The 17,192-nt window shown below is 39.6% G+C and overlaps 1 protein-coding gene across 1 annotated transcript in view; it reads right to left on the bottom strand.

Annotated features, from left to right (window-relative positions):
• TMEM131 (transmembrane protein 131) overlaps positions 1–17,192 on the bottom strand; it is a gene marked incomplete at its 5' end in the record, with an annotated part of 160,745 nt that overhangs the window by 19,744 nt on the left and 123,809 nt on the right. The window contains 13 exons of the mRNA XM_019528474.1: positions 343–938; positions 1,340–1,498; positions 4,152–4,337; positions 5,443–5,629; positions 8,383–8,525; positions 9,574–9,725; positions 11,353–11,419; positions 12,296–12,405; positions 12,518–12,656; positions 15,563–15,680; positions 15,777–15,852; positions 16,000–16,152; positions 16,726–16,812. Coding sequence (XP_019384019.1) covers positions 343–938; positions 1,340–1,498; positions 4,152–4,337; positions 5,443–5,629; positions 8,383–8,525; positions 9,574–9,725; positions 11,353–11,419; positions 12,296–12,405; positions 12,518–12,656; positions 15,563–15,680; positions 15,777–15,852; positions 16,000–16,152; positions 16,726–16,812 — 2,173 coding nt within the window. The remainder of the gene's footprint in view (positions 1–342; positions 939–1,339; positions 1,499–4,151; positions 4,338–5,442; positions 5,630–8,382; positions 8,526–9,573; positions 9,726–11,352; positions 11,420–12,295; positions 12,406–12,517; positions 12,657–15,562; positions 15,681–15,776; positions 15,853–15,999; positions 16,153–16,725; positions 16,813–17,192) is intronic.

Raw genomic sequence — 17,192 nt, 5'->3', positions numbered from 1 at the left:
ACCCCAGTATTCTTTCCTGCCATGGCAGGGGGTCGGACTAGATGATCTGCTCAGGTCCCTTCCGACCCTAGAAACTATGAAACTATATTTAGTAAAAGCTTATTTTACTAAAACTTTCAAAAGAAAATACATCTAATGCTGAGCAGAGAATGCCAGTACCATAAAGATGGAGAAAGCAAGTATTTTAATTGTACTCAGGGTCACCCATGAGGACCTGCGACAGCTGAGAACATAGCAGTGTTCATACTATGAAACTATTACCTTTGCACTTGCTTTTAAATCTCATTCCCTGGTTTACATACTGTACAGACCTCCTTATTATTGAAAGCAGAACTTTATTACCTTTGTTTTTTGCTACTGGAGATGGGGGCTGCTCTGTAAACACATCTGGGGAAGGGGATTCTGGGTGGTCAAAGTCGTTGTCCATGGTTTCTATAAGAGTAGTGATATCTGAATCTTCTGAGCTGTGCCTTGTGTTGCTGGCACATTCTGAATGTGAAGGGTTAAGAAGTGGTGGTTGTGGCGAAGAACTTTCAGTCTGTTGCTCTTGTTGCTGAGGCACTGCTGGTGGTGGCTGTGGTGAGGGCTGCTCTAACAGAGCTTGGGCATTTTGCTGGTTTGTTTGCTGGTTCTGTTTTGCCCCCTTGGATCTTCTGCCCACTGTGTGATTTTGAGCTGTAGCATTTGAATCCAAGACAAGGGACCCTGTTTTGTTACTAGACTGTGTGGAAGCTGCCTGTGTGCAAGTCCTGTTAGCAACATTTGAACTGTTTTTAGATTTGATGTTTTCAACATCAGCTGAATTTCTATTGCTGTGAAGGTGCATTGTTGTATTGCATTGCTTGTGACTTCCTGCACTGGATCGTGATGAGGAGCTGCCTGCTCCATAGAGTCCTCTGGAGGATCCATGGTTAGAATCTGATCCAAATGCATTCAAGCTGGAAGAAGAACAAGCATTTAAGTCTTCAGTCCTTTCCAAACAAATCACTGCACCAAGCAGAAACCCCAGATTACACTGTCTTTGGCATATTATCAATTTAACACCTAAAGCTTATGACAAGTGAGTGATATTTAATATCTGCTATTCAGAGGCTCATTACATATGTAGACAAGTCAAAGCAATAAAGCACAAAACATAATTGTGACTGGGGAAATTTCCTTTTTAATTGAGAAGGCTTCAGCAGGGATATCCGGGCCCAAATCAGGAGCATTATAAGGTGCTGTTTAGTTTTACCAAAACATGTGACTTTTCCCACTGTTGTAATGCTGGAAGTTAGTGCGTCTCAGGGAGAAATCAAATACTTCAAGAGGCCTTATTCATATCAAAGTGTGCACTTACTTTCCATCAGATGAAATTCCAACTATTCTCCTGAGATCAAATGGCCTTCCCATATCGAAGGGAGGGTTTGATGCCTCAAAGGACAGGCGCCTCCTGAATGGCTCCCAAATTCCTTGAGCTTCTAAATAAGCAGTTCCAATTACCAAGAGAAAGAGTACACTGCAGAGAAAAGAGGAAATCAAACAAGCATGACCCACTGGATCTGGGAAGAAAGATTCATTTTCTGTTAACAAAACAAAAGCTAAAAAGGGGAAAAGCATCTCAATATGATGCTGATGGAAAGATAAGCAGCAAAACCCAGAACCACACACCTATTACAATGGGAACTGCAATCAAAGAGCAAAGACCTAAGTTGCTGCCCAGAATGAGAAAAGCTAAAGAAAAGCAGTTAGGTAAATGTTTAACAAGATAGCTAAGGACAAAAATTACACACATCTGTATACGTGATCAGAAACCATATACACCAAAAGCTCTGTTATCCATCACCCATGGGGAATGCGGTTATCTAATAGGCCCAAACAGGCAGCTTTGCCTGTTCAGGCCGCTGCCCCGCCCACCCTGTCCAGTGTGCCGCCACCCTTCCCTGGCATCAGTGTAACGGGGCACGGGGGGGAGGCCCCACACAGGCTGCTTTGCCCTGGGCCTTGGGGGCTTGGTGAAACCTGATGTGCCATGGTGGGCACTTCTGATTTCACTTCTGCCATATTGACTGGCACGCCGGCTTTTAAGGTGCCGCATAATGCAGCTTTTACTGTATTTAGCTGATCAGTGGACCAGGGCCCTGGCAGACTCCCACTGCAGCTGCACTCCAAAGGCAGAGACCCTTAGCAAAGAACGACCTGTTACTGTACAGGACTTCCCGAGAGAGAAGAACAGTCTCTCTCAGGAATTTCCCAACTGAATTGCTGAACTGGGATACAGGATAGCAGGGAAAATCTCTCACTGTGTTTATATGCTGCTTATCAAATGGGACATCAATCTCTGAGCCTACTAAGCAAGGCCACAATAGAAAATGATAGTAGGTTAGGACAAACATTAATGAAGAACACCATGTCAGCTGGAAAATTTTAGGGAGTAGAACAGAGCACTAGAACAAAGAACCAGCACATGTTATTTAATCACTCAAAATGCAATCTGACAGAGAGTAGGTCTAACATTGCCACTTATGCAAAATCTTATAGGATGTTTAATAGCTATAAGTAGTCAGAACTGAAGGTTTAGATCTCATCTGAAAGGTACACATGGTCTTATTTCATTCTTGCAGCACTTCAGATGAATTTGAACATGGCAGTTAGACAAGAAAGAGTTAAAAGTTATGCTAAAATATCCTCTAGTTCATTGAACACAAGGTCATGAGCAGTCCCACTGATCCTTCTGTGATGCTAGTCATATTAGTATGTTTTCCTCCCTCACTGGTGACTAACGTATTTTGTGTTTCTATGCGGATGAAAGAATAAATGTGTTTTGTAACTCAGACTAAGCAAGCATTACAGATGAAATATGTACAAGATTCCCACCCTCCCCAACCATTTAAGATGATGGGTGGAACAAAGCACTAGAACAAAAAAGTATTATTTAATCACTCAAACCTTGTTAAACTGAAGTTCAGATTGCAACTATCTAGGGATGGAAAATTTGAAGAAAACAATGTGCTGCTCAAAACCAGAATGATGTTTGAAAGCCTAAAAAAATTCATAACATCTCATCTTCTCTATTTCATTGCTGTTTTGTGGGAGAGATCAGGGTAACCAGAGAATATTTCTGTAGTGAAGTTAATGCCTTAAAACTGAATTTAGGAGTCAGTGTTTCAATGAAACATGAATAAATGAACTCCTACAAAGGCTGAGAACAACTCTCTAGAATCACAGTGTAAGCTAACACACTTATGTATCCCAAGTACGTACTACGGCTCAGTACTTCTGGCCCTAGTTCGATATTAATTCAAAAGCAAAAAAGCTGATTACTGAATTACCAACACAAGGGTTTTCCTGGGTAAAAGGGCAGAGAGGAAGGAGGAGAATGTTTCATATTTAACAGCTGACTGGGTATGACAGTGTTTCTAATGTTTTCAGATTTCTCAAAAGAAACTGAAGTGCCATAATTTATGATGTGGGACAGTGAAATGAGCTTCCAATTCAAAAGCCAATGAAGCCTAGTTAAGGTAAACTCTTCTATATTTACTGAGAGTGTGTGCATTTGATTCTTATTAGAGAGAACTTATTCATAGGCTACTTGTAACCTCTCTCACCAATGCTGCACAGTATTTTAAGTGTTTTACATCCAACTGAACAATGCCCTTGAAGTTCTTAGAAATTCCATTATTAGTATCACCAGTTGTCTGTCACACGTACAAGTCTCACCAGAGTTAAATGATCCAAAGGCATTTGCTAAGCTCATCTAAATTATTGCCTCATATCTCCCTGAAGTATGACAGTGTGGAGGTCATGCTTCATGCTGCCTTTCCACATTAAAGTTAATTCAGTTTTGGCTTACTTACACCTATAGGCTGTCGGACACTGTCATGGTTGGTAGGTGTACATACATGATCTTAGAAAAATGGTTCAGGGCAAGCATATACTATATTCCATACTAGTTTTGATAGGAAATAAGAATTCTCACCACTATGGTATTCACATGTATTCCACAGCAGTTTAAATCAGCTTGTTCATAAATGTTTTTAAATTTACCACAACTGATTTTACAAAAGCATACCATGTATGTGGTAATTAGCATATAAAATGTCTTCCCCCATAACTTGTATTCAAGATGAAATAACTCCAGTATGTAGGTACAAGCAACCCATATACAGTACCTCATTATTCCTGAGATGATTATGTACAATGCCAGCTCCCAATTGGGCCTAGGCAGGGCTTCTGCACAGGTTGCTAACATATGATATGGAAGGGATGCATTCAATACAAATATAAATTCAGAGCCTCCTGCTGTAATGAACTTCAATTCACGAATGACTCTGGAGGCAGTGAAATCTGGTGTAAACCTGAGAAGGCAAATTATGATTGTGATGACTGTCCAAAGTCTAAGATTAATACATGACACTAAAACAGCTCTACATAATTTGCACTATTTGTGCCTCATTTGTTCTGAAAAGGCAATAGCTTCTGCAATGACTGACACTTGTTGAAAGTCCTCACTAATTATCATTCTTGGCTCTCTGTACAAACTAGGCAAACAGTACTTACGGGTATCTTTCAATAACTCAAGACAAAGAATCAACCTACAAGTACCTACACAAACCACATTTGATATAGCACATAAAGACATAATGAAATGAAATTTAAGTTCAATCATATTTTAAGAAAGCAAATTAGAAAGAAAATGCAAAATTTAAGTCCAACTGTAATTAAACAACAAGATGCATTAGCAAGCAAAGTAGAATATTCTTTATCACCCAGTCAAGACCAGAATTTTTTTCTCTGTCCTGTAGTCCCATCACAACTTAAAGGTTGATGCACAAATAACCAAGTGAAATACCATGGCCAGACAAGATGATTAGATTAGCCCCTTCTAGTTTTAAAAAGTATGAATGCTTGATGACTAGTCTTAAATCATGCAAGGCCCAAGGATCACATCTGGGGCAGAAGGTTCTTGTATATATTCAAACAAGCATTATAGACAAAACATCCAAATTTAAATTGAAGCGCATTATAAAACTCATATGCAAAGGATGCCTTTCACTATACATAGTAATGTGCCAAAAGGATATGAATAATTATGTCTATTACTAGGTCTATAATCCATCCATATCTGGAATGAAGATAAGGTACATATAACTGTATCATAAGACATTTCCAAATTATTTTATCGCTACCCAACAAAAATACCATATTTCAGTTATGAAAAATGTTACAATTTCTTTTAAACAGTTTGTTCCATTTTTAGATAAAAAAAGAAAGTATCTTAAGTTCGTTTGTACAGAAGAAATTTAAAAAACAAACCTGAAGTGAAAAGAAGCCAAGAGCATTTAGCCAACACTAGTTTTCCCCTCAATAAACTTTTACAATACAGAGTCCTTAATATACGACTCCCACCAGATGTGCTATACAAGAAAAAAGCCCACATCTTTCTAACAACAACATACTTACAATATGACAATGTCTTTAGAGGCATTGGCACTTAGTGCAAACTCTTGACAGTTAACAACTTTAAATCCATAGCCTTCACAAGTATAACCACTAATTTCCATAGACTTCACATTAACTTGCAGCTGCCCTGTGTTCTCCACTCTGAATGTTCTTCTCAGTGTGAAATTTGGTTCTTTTAATTTCATCTCTAAAAGCATACAGAATAAAGCTATTAGGATTGCATTAAGTCAAACTGCAGTAAAGTCACAGTCTAAAGAGACAGTAGTATAGTTCTATTAGTACCTTCCTCACCTGACGCCTAACAGTGACAACATGCAACAAAAATGTCAGGGAGATCTCTGCTCAGACATGCCACCTTTGGACAAAGTTAACACTGACTCTACAACAGTGTTGGATAATTGTTATGGTAAAATGCTTTTTTGTCTAATTCCACAGCAAGGTAAAGCCAAAGTACTTTGACTAATGAGACTAATATAGTTTTGCAAAAGCCTTCCAATGCGTGCAACAGTATAAACTTTTTTTATGCATACTGGCTACACAGAGTACACCATTACTCTACTAGTAGCATTAGATAAGAGCATGAAATAAAACAAAATCCTTTCTGTTCTAAGATCCAAGCTTAAGGATTTTGCTAATTCTTTTGAAGTTACTGCTGCATCATCATCTACCTGGCTAGACAAAGCCTTGGCTGGGATAATATATAGTTGGAGATGGTCCTGTTCTTTGAGCAGGGAGTTGGATTAGATGACTTCCTGATGTCCCTCCTAACCCTCATATTCTATGATTAAAACCAATTCAATTGCAGACTATGAGCAATATTAGCCTCATATTTCATAAAAAAACAAAAACACAAACTAAGGCTTTAAGGTGCATATTTACAGCTGAGACATACAGTAGGCTTCAAGTGAGTTTTAGCTATCACAAGGCTTGTCTGATTTTAGAAAATACAAAGGATACCTTGGAAATATGCCTCAATAATTATTAAGAAATAAAAAAGATCTTAAACTAAGGCCAATCTGTCCTTATCGGTTCCTGAGCCCCCATTACTCTAGAAAGCAGTAAGCAATTATTTCAGCTTAATGACTTTTGATGAGCTGTTGATTGTCCCCCAATTACCATCTTGAGACTGGAAGTCTCACCCCTAACCCCTGACTTTTGCCACTGGAATTCTACCCCCTCCCTCCGAAGTACTCCTTTTGGGGCAGGGGGAAGGGAGATGCCATTTTGGAACCAGAAAAAAAACAAATCATACACTAAAATCAAACACCTACCATAACATATTTTAATTTTATTTCAAATAATATTTTTGCCCTGTTTAACTTGTGTTTGTGTAGTGTATATAGAGTTCATTGCATATTAACTGAAAATAAAGTCTCACTCTTCTACATTGTGGGTGTGGGGTATGTGTATGCAGAAGGGTTTTTTGGGAGGCCACATGCCCTCCCCCTCGTGCACAGTCCTCCTGACCCACAGCAGGCCAAGTCCCTGGGCAGCGTGTGGCTCCAACTGAATCCCTGGAGCTGCACATGGCGACACAGAGCCTGCTCAGGCCAGCCCGCTGGTGTGTACCTTTGAGCCATATCGGGCTTGATCCATGCCAGCACGCGGGGCTCCCAAAACTATAGGTCGGAGACATGCACCATCAGGTTGGACGGCCATCCATACCTTCAGCCTGATAGTGTGTGGACTGTGGCCAAGGGAGTGGTGCGCTACCAGGCCAGGTGGGCTGCATTCCTCCACATGTGGCTGGAATGCTGGAAGGCACATGTGGAGGCACAGAATCAGCCCAGTCTGATGGAGTGCAGTTCCCTCCTGCAGTGCCAGGTGCCCCTAGTGCTTGCATGGCGCCAGCTCGACTTGGCTTGAAGGCAAGTGCCAGCAGGCCAGATTAGGCAGGTTATGTGCTGCCACATGCAGCTCCCAGAACACAATGCTGGGGGTTCTGCCTGCTGTGGGCCAGGAGTGCTCTTCGGGCCTGCTGAATGCTGCTGGTGGCAGGGCTGTGTGCTGTGGCAGGGGGCCCACGCCCACCCACAACCCCTCCACCCCTGCAGGCAGAAGCGCCCTTCCTTATTCACCTGCTGCTCAGTTGTGTGCCATCACATTCAATGCTTCCACGTGGGACTCCCAGATAGAGTGTCAGCAGCCCCGCAGAGGTGGAAGCACAGAGCCCACCTGGTCCAATGGTGAATGACTTCTGCAGGCCCACCTCCTGCCAGCTTTCAGAGGGGCAGCTGCAGGCCAGTAATAATTGTTTTTGGGAGGGGCCCCATAGGTTGAATAGAATGGCCACATCCTGCCCACCCCTGCTCTAGGGGCTCAGGAACTGATTGCTCCTTTCACAGGCAGGCAGGCACTGAGTGCTCCTTTTACAGGCAGACACTTCCCTCAGGTCCACTCAAAACCCAAAATCAGATTTATCAGAGAACTGATTTTTTTTTTTTTTTTTTAAGACAAACTCTGTGGAAATTATCCTTTTCCATACTTCCATGCAAACTGTCTGTGTAAAGACCTTCTGACAGATGGAGAACTGTTAGTTCCATTCAACTGTCCTCCCAGTGAGGAGTTTGGTGGCATTAAAATGAGCTTTCTACTACTTTAATTTGTCTTCAGTCTCTTGCTCTTTTTAATGGGGGGGGGTGACATAGCTTTCAAAATGAACTGTTTTACAACTAGATTAGTAGAGCTTTAGCTATGGTTTTACATTTCCTAATTTATCCTTTCAAAATGCCAAAATGTAAAAGACTTTATACCAATAAAATGTTTTTGCATATGTTTACAGGTCTATCAACCATCTATTCACATTTTAACCTTTTTTAAAGGGGTCCATGATATCTGTGCATGAATACAAGAAAAAATCTTCATAGATGACATTCTTAACTGTGTACATAAAATACCAGTAGATTTTCTGTTTAGCCTAACAGTTTTAGGAGTACTCACTTTCTGAACAATCTTTTAATGATGCTTCAGTGATTTTAAAACGTAAAGAACTTCCTGGACCAGGAGGTTTGCCTGCAACCCTCAGACTTTCAGTTGTTCCTTGTCCTTGCATCAAGATGGCATCTATTACAGTCAGATTATTTCTATGTAAATAGAACACAGGATAAAAAACACTTAACAAAAAATGGGTATTCTGCTGTTTCTGCAAGTGCCTCCAAAGCAAGCTAATGTCAGGTCCCAGTCCTGCAACACACATTTGGGAGAAGTCCCACTGACTACCATCAAGACTTAAGAGTTTGCAAGACATGGGTCTTAGTAACCACAACAAAGCATGCACAGACTTTGCCTGAATAAAGCTCCAAACTTATTTAATACAATATCATAATACTTAAGACAGTGAAGGTGCTACTATATTTCATGCAAATAGTAAACACTTATTTAAAGGTCCCAACTACTCAGTGCAAGAACATTTTTGGGTAAATAAAAAAATCTGTATTTGACATGTATTTTTCCCAGACCCTAGTATAAATGTAAAGTTTGCATGCATTTGGGAAGAAAGAATTTAAACTTTTCAATTTCATTTGGTGATGCCAGATGGGTGGTGTAAAATAAGCCTGCAGACTGGATCCGAAGCACATGGCTGGCTGGTAGGCTGGCTCTGGAGTGTGGAGCTGTGTTATTTGACCCATGAGGCAAGTGGTAACAGTGTTAACTGCCAAGGCTCCCAGAGCTGTCTTGCCACCAAATCTGACCCACAGGCACCATGTAAGACAGTTAATGTGACTTCATACTTGGAATCTTGCTCACAGGTGTGCCTGTGCGTCAGAAATAGGCAGCAAGACAAGCCGTGGTAATTACTGCTGCAGCTGCTTATCCCATCATGAAATACTGGGCCTTGCAGGCCAAATGACACAGCTCCATGCTCCAGATCTGGCCCATTGGCCATGTGTTTGATGCCCCTGCTCTAAATGTATAAAACAAACTGATCATAAATAAATTAATAGCATCAGACAGTATCTACTGACTGCTATTTAACCACTGAAAATCACAGTGAATTTGTTTCCTATCCCAGAGGTCCTAAAATTAATATTGCAACAATGAGAACTTCTTATTCAGAATTAGTGAAACAAGCAACCTGTGTGTAAATAAGAACCTCAAATACACTCAAACCCAGAGACTTAGACAGCATACCTGATCACAATTAATGATGAAATTGTCTTATTAAAAACTGGAGTAAATTTCACTTTCACAGATTTTCTCTCTCCAGGCTTTAAAATTAGATTTAAAATCGACTGTCGAGACAGACCCTCTGCAAATCCTGTGGTGCTCTGCAATGGATGAACCTTAAGGCAATGAAAAATACAAACCACTTCTAAAAACAGGAAAAGCTATGCAAATTTAAGAATGGCTATGACAGTTTCTAAACAAATCTGGAACCGTATTACAGCAGGGTCGGAAGGGACCTTGTAGATCTTCAAGTTCGACTCCCCACCTGGGCGGGAGAAAAGACTGGACTCAAATGACTCCAGCGAGGTAGTCATCAAGCCTCTTCTTAAAGATCCCCAGGGTAGGAGCCAGCACCACTTCCCTAGGAAGTTGGTTCCAGCTCCTAGCCGCCCTAACTGTGAAGCAGTTCTTGCGGATGTCTAATCTAAATCTACTCTCTAAAAACTTGTGTCCATTGTTCCTCGTCATGCCAGGGGGCGCTAAGGGAAACAGTGTCTCCCCTAAACCCTTCTGGTCCCCCCTAGTGAGTTTACAGACAGTCACCAGGTCCCCCCTCAGCCTTCTCTTCTGAAGTTGAAATACAACACTTATTTTTGTCTGCAAAACTCTTATTTCTACACTGGAAGGTTATTCTTCATATTACCCAATTAAAAAAACCCAACTATCTTTTCACATAAAAAAGACTAATAAAAAATTATATATTTCTTGCCAACTGTAAAGTGGCATACTTGGATTACTCACCAGGATAACAAAGACTAGGAACACATATGCCATTTGTCCTGGAACAGAAAAGTCCTGGGATTGGCATGTATGCATATGGGTTTAGTGAGCAGCTGCTACACTGCCACTTTTCTGCCACTGCTTCAATGTTGCAATTCTGGAACAACCATTCAGACACTCTGTGATGTCCTGATGACAGTACTTTGTCACAGGAGAAAACAGTGTCTCCCAGGAGAAATGCAATTTCTATTTGTAGCCAAAATAATAGCGACACAGGATATACATTGGGCTAGCTAAAGCCCTCAGAATAAGAGTGCTCAGGATTTACTTCTCTAACACTGAAATTACTACTAAGCATTTATATAGGACTGTAAAGTTTCAAAGTGTTCTATGATTATTAAATTGTCAAAATACAATTTGAGGTAGTAAAAGGAGAACGCAATCCTAAAATGAAAAAAGCATCCAGAGACATGTTTTCTTAAGCTTGATCTTACTACAGAAACAGAATAGATTTGCTAACCTATGAAGTAGCTAGGGGTTGGGGTGGAGGGCGGGGAAGAGAGGAGGGAGAAGCACACAAAATGAATGAGAGGAAATGTGGACAAAGGTAAGAGTAATAAGGAGCAAATTAAAATTCAGAATATAGGAAATAAATGGAAACACATGACAAGTAGATAATGAAAAATGAAATGATGAAAAAACTCATTCTCGTGCAATATAGATCTAGCAAAATTGCACCATAGGGAACAACACTGCATTGACAAGGGTATGAATAAAAGGAGCCAATACAGAGTTAAATTTCAACTTCTATGAATATACAAAGAAGTAAATATAATTCAAGTGGTATAACGCACCTGAAGCACTTCCTTTGTGCTCTGCATTTCCTTTGACACATCTAATGTAATCACTGCATGTCACTTGTACTATGGCTACAAAACTTATCAGAGTTTTTGGTATATTTAATAAAATATTTATGTGGTGATATAAAATTTGTTGAGTAAAAAAAGATTATGAAATACTTACACAGTTTCTGAAAACCTGGAATTCTAGAGTCCTCAAATTGAAGTTTGTCGGCTTACTCAAGTTAAACCTAAAACAAAGATATATTTTCTGAACTGCATTAAAGAGAGATACAGTGTACAGATATTTACAATATTTAATGTCATACAATATGACATAAAAGCTTTTAAGAAACAACGAGGATAGAGGGGTTGGAAGACAAGCCGGGTAAGGAATTTTGAATAAGTTAAGTATAATTAGCTTAGTGAAAAGTTGATTAGGTGGGGTGAAGACATAATAGCTATCTTTGTATATGTGAATGGGTGCCACTAAGATAATGGAGAACAACTGTTCTCCTTTGCTGCAGAGGGCAGGATGAAAGGAGTAGCTTTAAATTGCAGCAAAGTAGATTTAGGTTATACCTCAGGAAAAACTTCTCTACTGTTAGAACAGTGTGGCAGTGGAATAAACTGCCAAGGGAAGGTGTGGAATCTTATTTACTGGAAATTTTCAAGAGAAGGCTGGATATTAGGCTTTGGACAGGGATGATTTAAGAGTAGCATCCTGCATTTGTGGAGAAGTTTGGACCAAAGGAACCCTAAAGTCCCTTCCAACCACACACTTCTGTGGCTTTCAACACAAAAGCAAGAGCACAGAATTATTAAGGCTTTGATGGAGAAGGTATATGTAGTATGGCCACTCATTTCCCTTGGACTCCTCCTCCCTCAGCCTACTTCCTAAGGAGAAAATGTGAAAATCAGATTACCTAATAAGATTTGCCTAATTTTATGGATATAATTAAAAATGCACTAAAATCTCTTCGGTTTATTAATCCTGAGTCTATTCCCAGTATACTAAAGCTCTAAACTCTACTATATAAAAATCTTGTCAAATATTGTATCAATTTTTTCATGAACTGCATTTTGTCATCAAGTGGATGCCTTTAAAGTCATCAAACGACACTTACCGCTCTAGTAGCTTGTCTACAAAGGCTGAGGGATTAGAATACAAAGCTAAAGGAAGGAACTGAACATAGACGGGAACATCTGCTGGATTTTCAAGATGAATTTCTTCCTCCTAATTAAAAAAAATTTAGTAAAAGTTAGTATTCATATTTGTTATGTATGTAGCAAAGCAGTTCCAAAAAAAGCTAGTCACTACCTGTGATACTATTAACAAAAGGACTTACTGATGAGCTGTTGGTATTGGTAAGTGGAAAATGTAAATAGCGTGGTGAAGTGAGTATGGAAGGCCAGGATAACTCTGCTGTAATTTTCAATCCAACATCCTTCTGGAGATCCGTGTCTACTTCAAACATAGCACTCAGTCTAGATAAACAGTTATAAAATCCACCATGTAAGAATAAAACATCAACAGCCTGGCAATGAAAGCAGCAGTTTAAGCTTACAGGCATTCTGCAAAATGTATGGTTTTGGAATACAACACACTCTATTATATTTTATTTTTATTTATGTAAAACAACTGAGCTCTCCCTGTACTTACTGTTATTTTAGATCCACCACATTTTTGTACTGCCACACCCACAGCAAATATTCTGTGCTTCCTGTTTCTTTTCCTGCCTCTTCCAGTTACCCAAATGTTATTTTGTTAAGAAAGTGTTTTCTGGCTGTAGAACCTAGACTGAGGCCCTGACTACAGTGATACGAAGAGTGACTAAAGGTAAACAATTTCTGTTGAGTCATTTTCCAATACTGACGGGTTCGACAAACATGAATGAGACCAAACTACGGTAAGGAAATTTGCTTCTAAAACCATTAACTATTTTAAACATTGCCTCAGTATGATTTAGCTCCATCTATATCAGCAACACAAATTGTGTTAAGGCCTTGAGCATTATAAAATAGCAAAACAAAAGGTACTGTTTCCCACCATTTTATCACAGATCTTGCAACATTCGGTGTTTTTCTAAAAGCAGCAGTTCCTGGAGTCTACATTTTCCACATGACCCTTATGTTAAAAGAAAACTTTTTAGGTCTTAAGGTAGCAGAGAAATGCTTGGCTCCAAGTAAACCATAAAGGATTAGAAGTCAGAAAGTAAAAATGAACGACTCAAAATTGTAAGTAATAAATGAATTTAATGTACCGCTGGCTTTCCAAGGGCTGGGTCATGATTTTGCAATACTTACAGATGGCAACCCTGAGGATAAATTTTCAGCCTCTGATCCACTTGCAATCTGGCTCCCATTCAAGACAGAGTAGTCAATTACTCTAATTGAGATAAGATGCTGAAACTGTCCATACCTCCCACTACAGGCCTAATCTATATGACAAAGCTCATCAGCAAGGCTCTAGCTCTGGCTAAATGCTGAGTGTGCATTTACATTCAAGGCCCAGCTGTGGTGGCAGAACCCTCTGCTCTGCTAGCAGTTACCCCAGCTCTGACAACCAATGCAAGGTTTCTGCTGTTGACTGGAAGCTGCCTTAAGGCACAAGCAGACACTCACTCCTGAACTTTCAGTCTTATGCCGCGGTCCATTTTGGAATGGATGCCTTCCCAAAGTGAGTTTCACACCACCATCTTCTGTAGTGGAGTCACATAAGACTATCAGAAACATGTGGGTGCACACATGACCTGGTGCTTGGTGGGGGCTACTGCTACAGCAGTTTGCCACGTTCCACAACTTTTAGGGGTGATATTGCAATGCTCCTTTGTCCGGAGACGCTACTCAAAACATACCCACACTCTTCAGTTCTTTTTTATTGCTGGAAGGAGCAGAGCACAAACTCATGGAAGAACTGGAACCAAAGTATAAGTACGCTGAATTGGTCAGGACAGGGCAGAGAACCTTAGGGATATCTACATGGCACAGACTTACTGGCAGGATGCTGCCCTTCATACTGCTCAGCTCTGTTCCTGGCCATTTGCATGCTGTGACTGTGTGCACTGCATGAGGCATTTATCGGTGCCCATCTGATATGGACCAATATACTGGTGCACTTCTATTCAGTACTGGAGTCAGGTCTGTGCTGTATTTAAACTTGCCATACTCTGTCTTGTCTTACTGCTCCCTACATGATTAGTTTGTTTTACTCAAATTTAGAAGGTTTAATATATTCACTATATCATTTCATTACTACAATATATCACATTTCCTGTATCTCTCTCCCTCTGTCCCAAGTGTTACATCATTTGCTCTCAACTGCATGCAAGGGTAATGGAGAATTCTCAGTGTCTTATTTCCCTTCTTTTGACAAGTACTATTGCTTTCTGTGAGGGAAACTGTCATACTGTTGATATACTTCTACTAAAATACTGTTTTTTTTAAACTTATGCAGTTATTTTGTTCTATAAAGTCCAAAGTAGTAATAAAATGAAAGTTAAAGTGAATCAAAAGCAGCCTCTCAGTAGCACTTTATGAATGACTAAGATCTAAAACATCACTCACCACTGAAACTGTAGCCAGTTCTTACATAAAATACGGCGTATTTTAATAGTACTTAGGAGCACTAAACAACAGTTTGACATCCTTACCAATGAATCAGAAATTGTATCTTTCATATAACATCTTTCAAATAGTATCCCAGAATGCTACAGGATTATATTTCAGCAGTGAATGAACTGGCACTCTCAAGGGCTGCAGGGATGGGTGACCTTAAAATTTCAATTAAGGATACAGAAACCATTCTATATAAACAGTATCATATATTTTAAAATTCCAGTGCAGGACAAATTTTCTTTTAGACCATGGACATATGAACAAGGTACTGGGGGGAGAAAAAAGAGGGTAAGCAGGGCTTTACCATACTTCAGCTGCTCACCCAGAGCTTTTCATGGGTTTGCTCTTATCTTATAGTAAATGAAAACATACCCAATTTAACCTGAAGGGCCACTTTCCATTCACACAGCTAAACCGATGGGGCTTTGCCTATGTTTACCAGAGGATGAAAGTGAGCACATGGGTAGTTATAGTACAGAAGCTAACATGCAATCAAGGCCCAACCTTCTTTGCTTTGCAGTAACTTGTGCACGCGCCAGTGTCTTCAGACACCTTATCGACAAAAGGTGGCCATTTGCCATATTAATTAAACAAGCCCAATAATGTACATGACAGAAATGTTAGTTTTTTCTTTCAAATGATTTTGTGCATAGACTTAGCCACACTTCTGTGCCCCTCTCATCAAATACAATGCAAAAGATTGATATTATGCAGAGGCAAAACAAAAAGAATCATATAATGCAGCAGCCTTAGAAACTGAGTAAAAATACACTCACCTATGACCCAGGTTCTCTGTTATTTCTGTCCAACCTCTGAATAAATTTTCATGCAAATCCCAGTCTGTATCCCATGCATCTTCTTGCATTGTTAAGCTGTGCTGAACTTTAGGTTCAGCTAAAACACAAAGATTGAGGTTTTTAGTATAAAATTAGCAATGTTAAGGAGGAAAATAATTTTTAGTTCTCAATTAGAAAGATGATAGTCACTTACATTTAGATAAAAAAGGCAATCCAACGTAACAGTGCTCCCCACAGTGTAAAGCCGGATCAAAATAAATATTTGCTATCTGCAAAAGGTACAAGAACAATTAATATAATCAAGAATATGAAAAGTAAGCCTGATGATTTAAAAAAAATCCTGATAAATAAAAAAAAAAAAATCAGTATGCTCTGTTTAAAGAAAAAATGTGGAAATGAAAAGTAGTAATAGAAACCTTTGATTTTTTTCCTGGCTCTAACTCTTCTTTATTGCTCCTTAATCTCTTATAATAAAATCGCACATCTTCTGTTAGGGAGCGTATATGTTGTATTTTCACTTTCTGAGAGAAGGAACTCATAATATTTAAACTCTGATGAACTACTTTTCCCTAGAGGAAAGGAAAGAGAAAAATAATATTGTATGCATTCCCCTCACCTGCCATGTCCTAGGCATAAGGCCAGACATCATCCTACACAGGCTGGCAAGGATCAGAGAAGACTTGGTAATTTAAACAGAAATTTTAATTCAATTATCCAAACAAGAAGCATCCCAAGCATTTTGAGGCAGGCTCAGAGTTTTCTTTTTTCCCCTCCCACCTCCTCCTAAATGTAGCCAGCCTCTCTCCCAAAATAATCAAACCACTATGCAGTTACCTGCCCTATGCTTTATGAAAAATTTGATGGTACATTTCTGGGACCCATCTGAAATCCGACTCATTTTACATTAGAAATGCCTGGAGATGAAGAGAACCTGCTGCTTGTTTGGGATTGGGGGGCAAGGGAAGAATCTCAGACAGTTGGTTTCTGGGGATGTGATAACTGCCAATTAAGAAATATTTAAGAATAATTACAACCTCCACAATAGCAATACCTAGTCATATAGCAATATATAGAGGAAGTTGATGGTGAGGAAAAAAGCTAAGAAAATTTTTCAAGAAAATATTGTAAACAAATGATCTTACTGGGAAGGATGGAGGAAGGATAATTTGTTTAGGGGAGCAAGTCAATGACCCCACAGCAATTACAGCCTTCACTGGAATTGTTAAAATCTGGAAGAAAGAGGAAGATAAAGCTTAGCACAGGTATAGTTATTTTCAAATGAACTTTCATCTCTAGCTTCCTGCTTTTAATTATTCCAAGCAAAAATTAAAAAATAAAATTGCAAAGTTCAGTTATTCATGTGGTTTCAATGCAGCCCCCCCAGCCCCAATGTTTGCAAGCAGTCCCCCAGCCCCTGCCTGTCACCTCTTCCCCATGCTCCAAGACTCTCTGCTTGCCAGTAGTTTGTTTTTGTCTTTTTGCAGTAAGCCTACCAAAATTGTGAAGCCTGCCTGAATTCACAGTTTTCATGAAAAATTACGCAATCACATATTTGGTAGGTCCCTACCAATGGTACTGTTTTAAGATTGTACTTGATTACTGATGTTGC

Source organism: Crocodylus porosus, unplaced genomic scaffold (assembly GCF_001723895.1).
Source record: "Crocodylus porosus isolate Cpor-Errol unplaced genomic scaffold, CroPor_comp1, whole genome shotgun sequence".
In the NCBI taxonomy this organism is placed as follows: domain Eukaryota; kingdom Metazoa; phylum Chordata; order Crocodylia; family Crocodylidae; genus Crocodylus; species Crocodylus porosus.
This window is presented reverse-complemented; position numbering and strand designations above follow the sequence as displayed.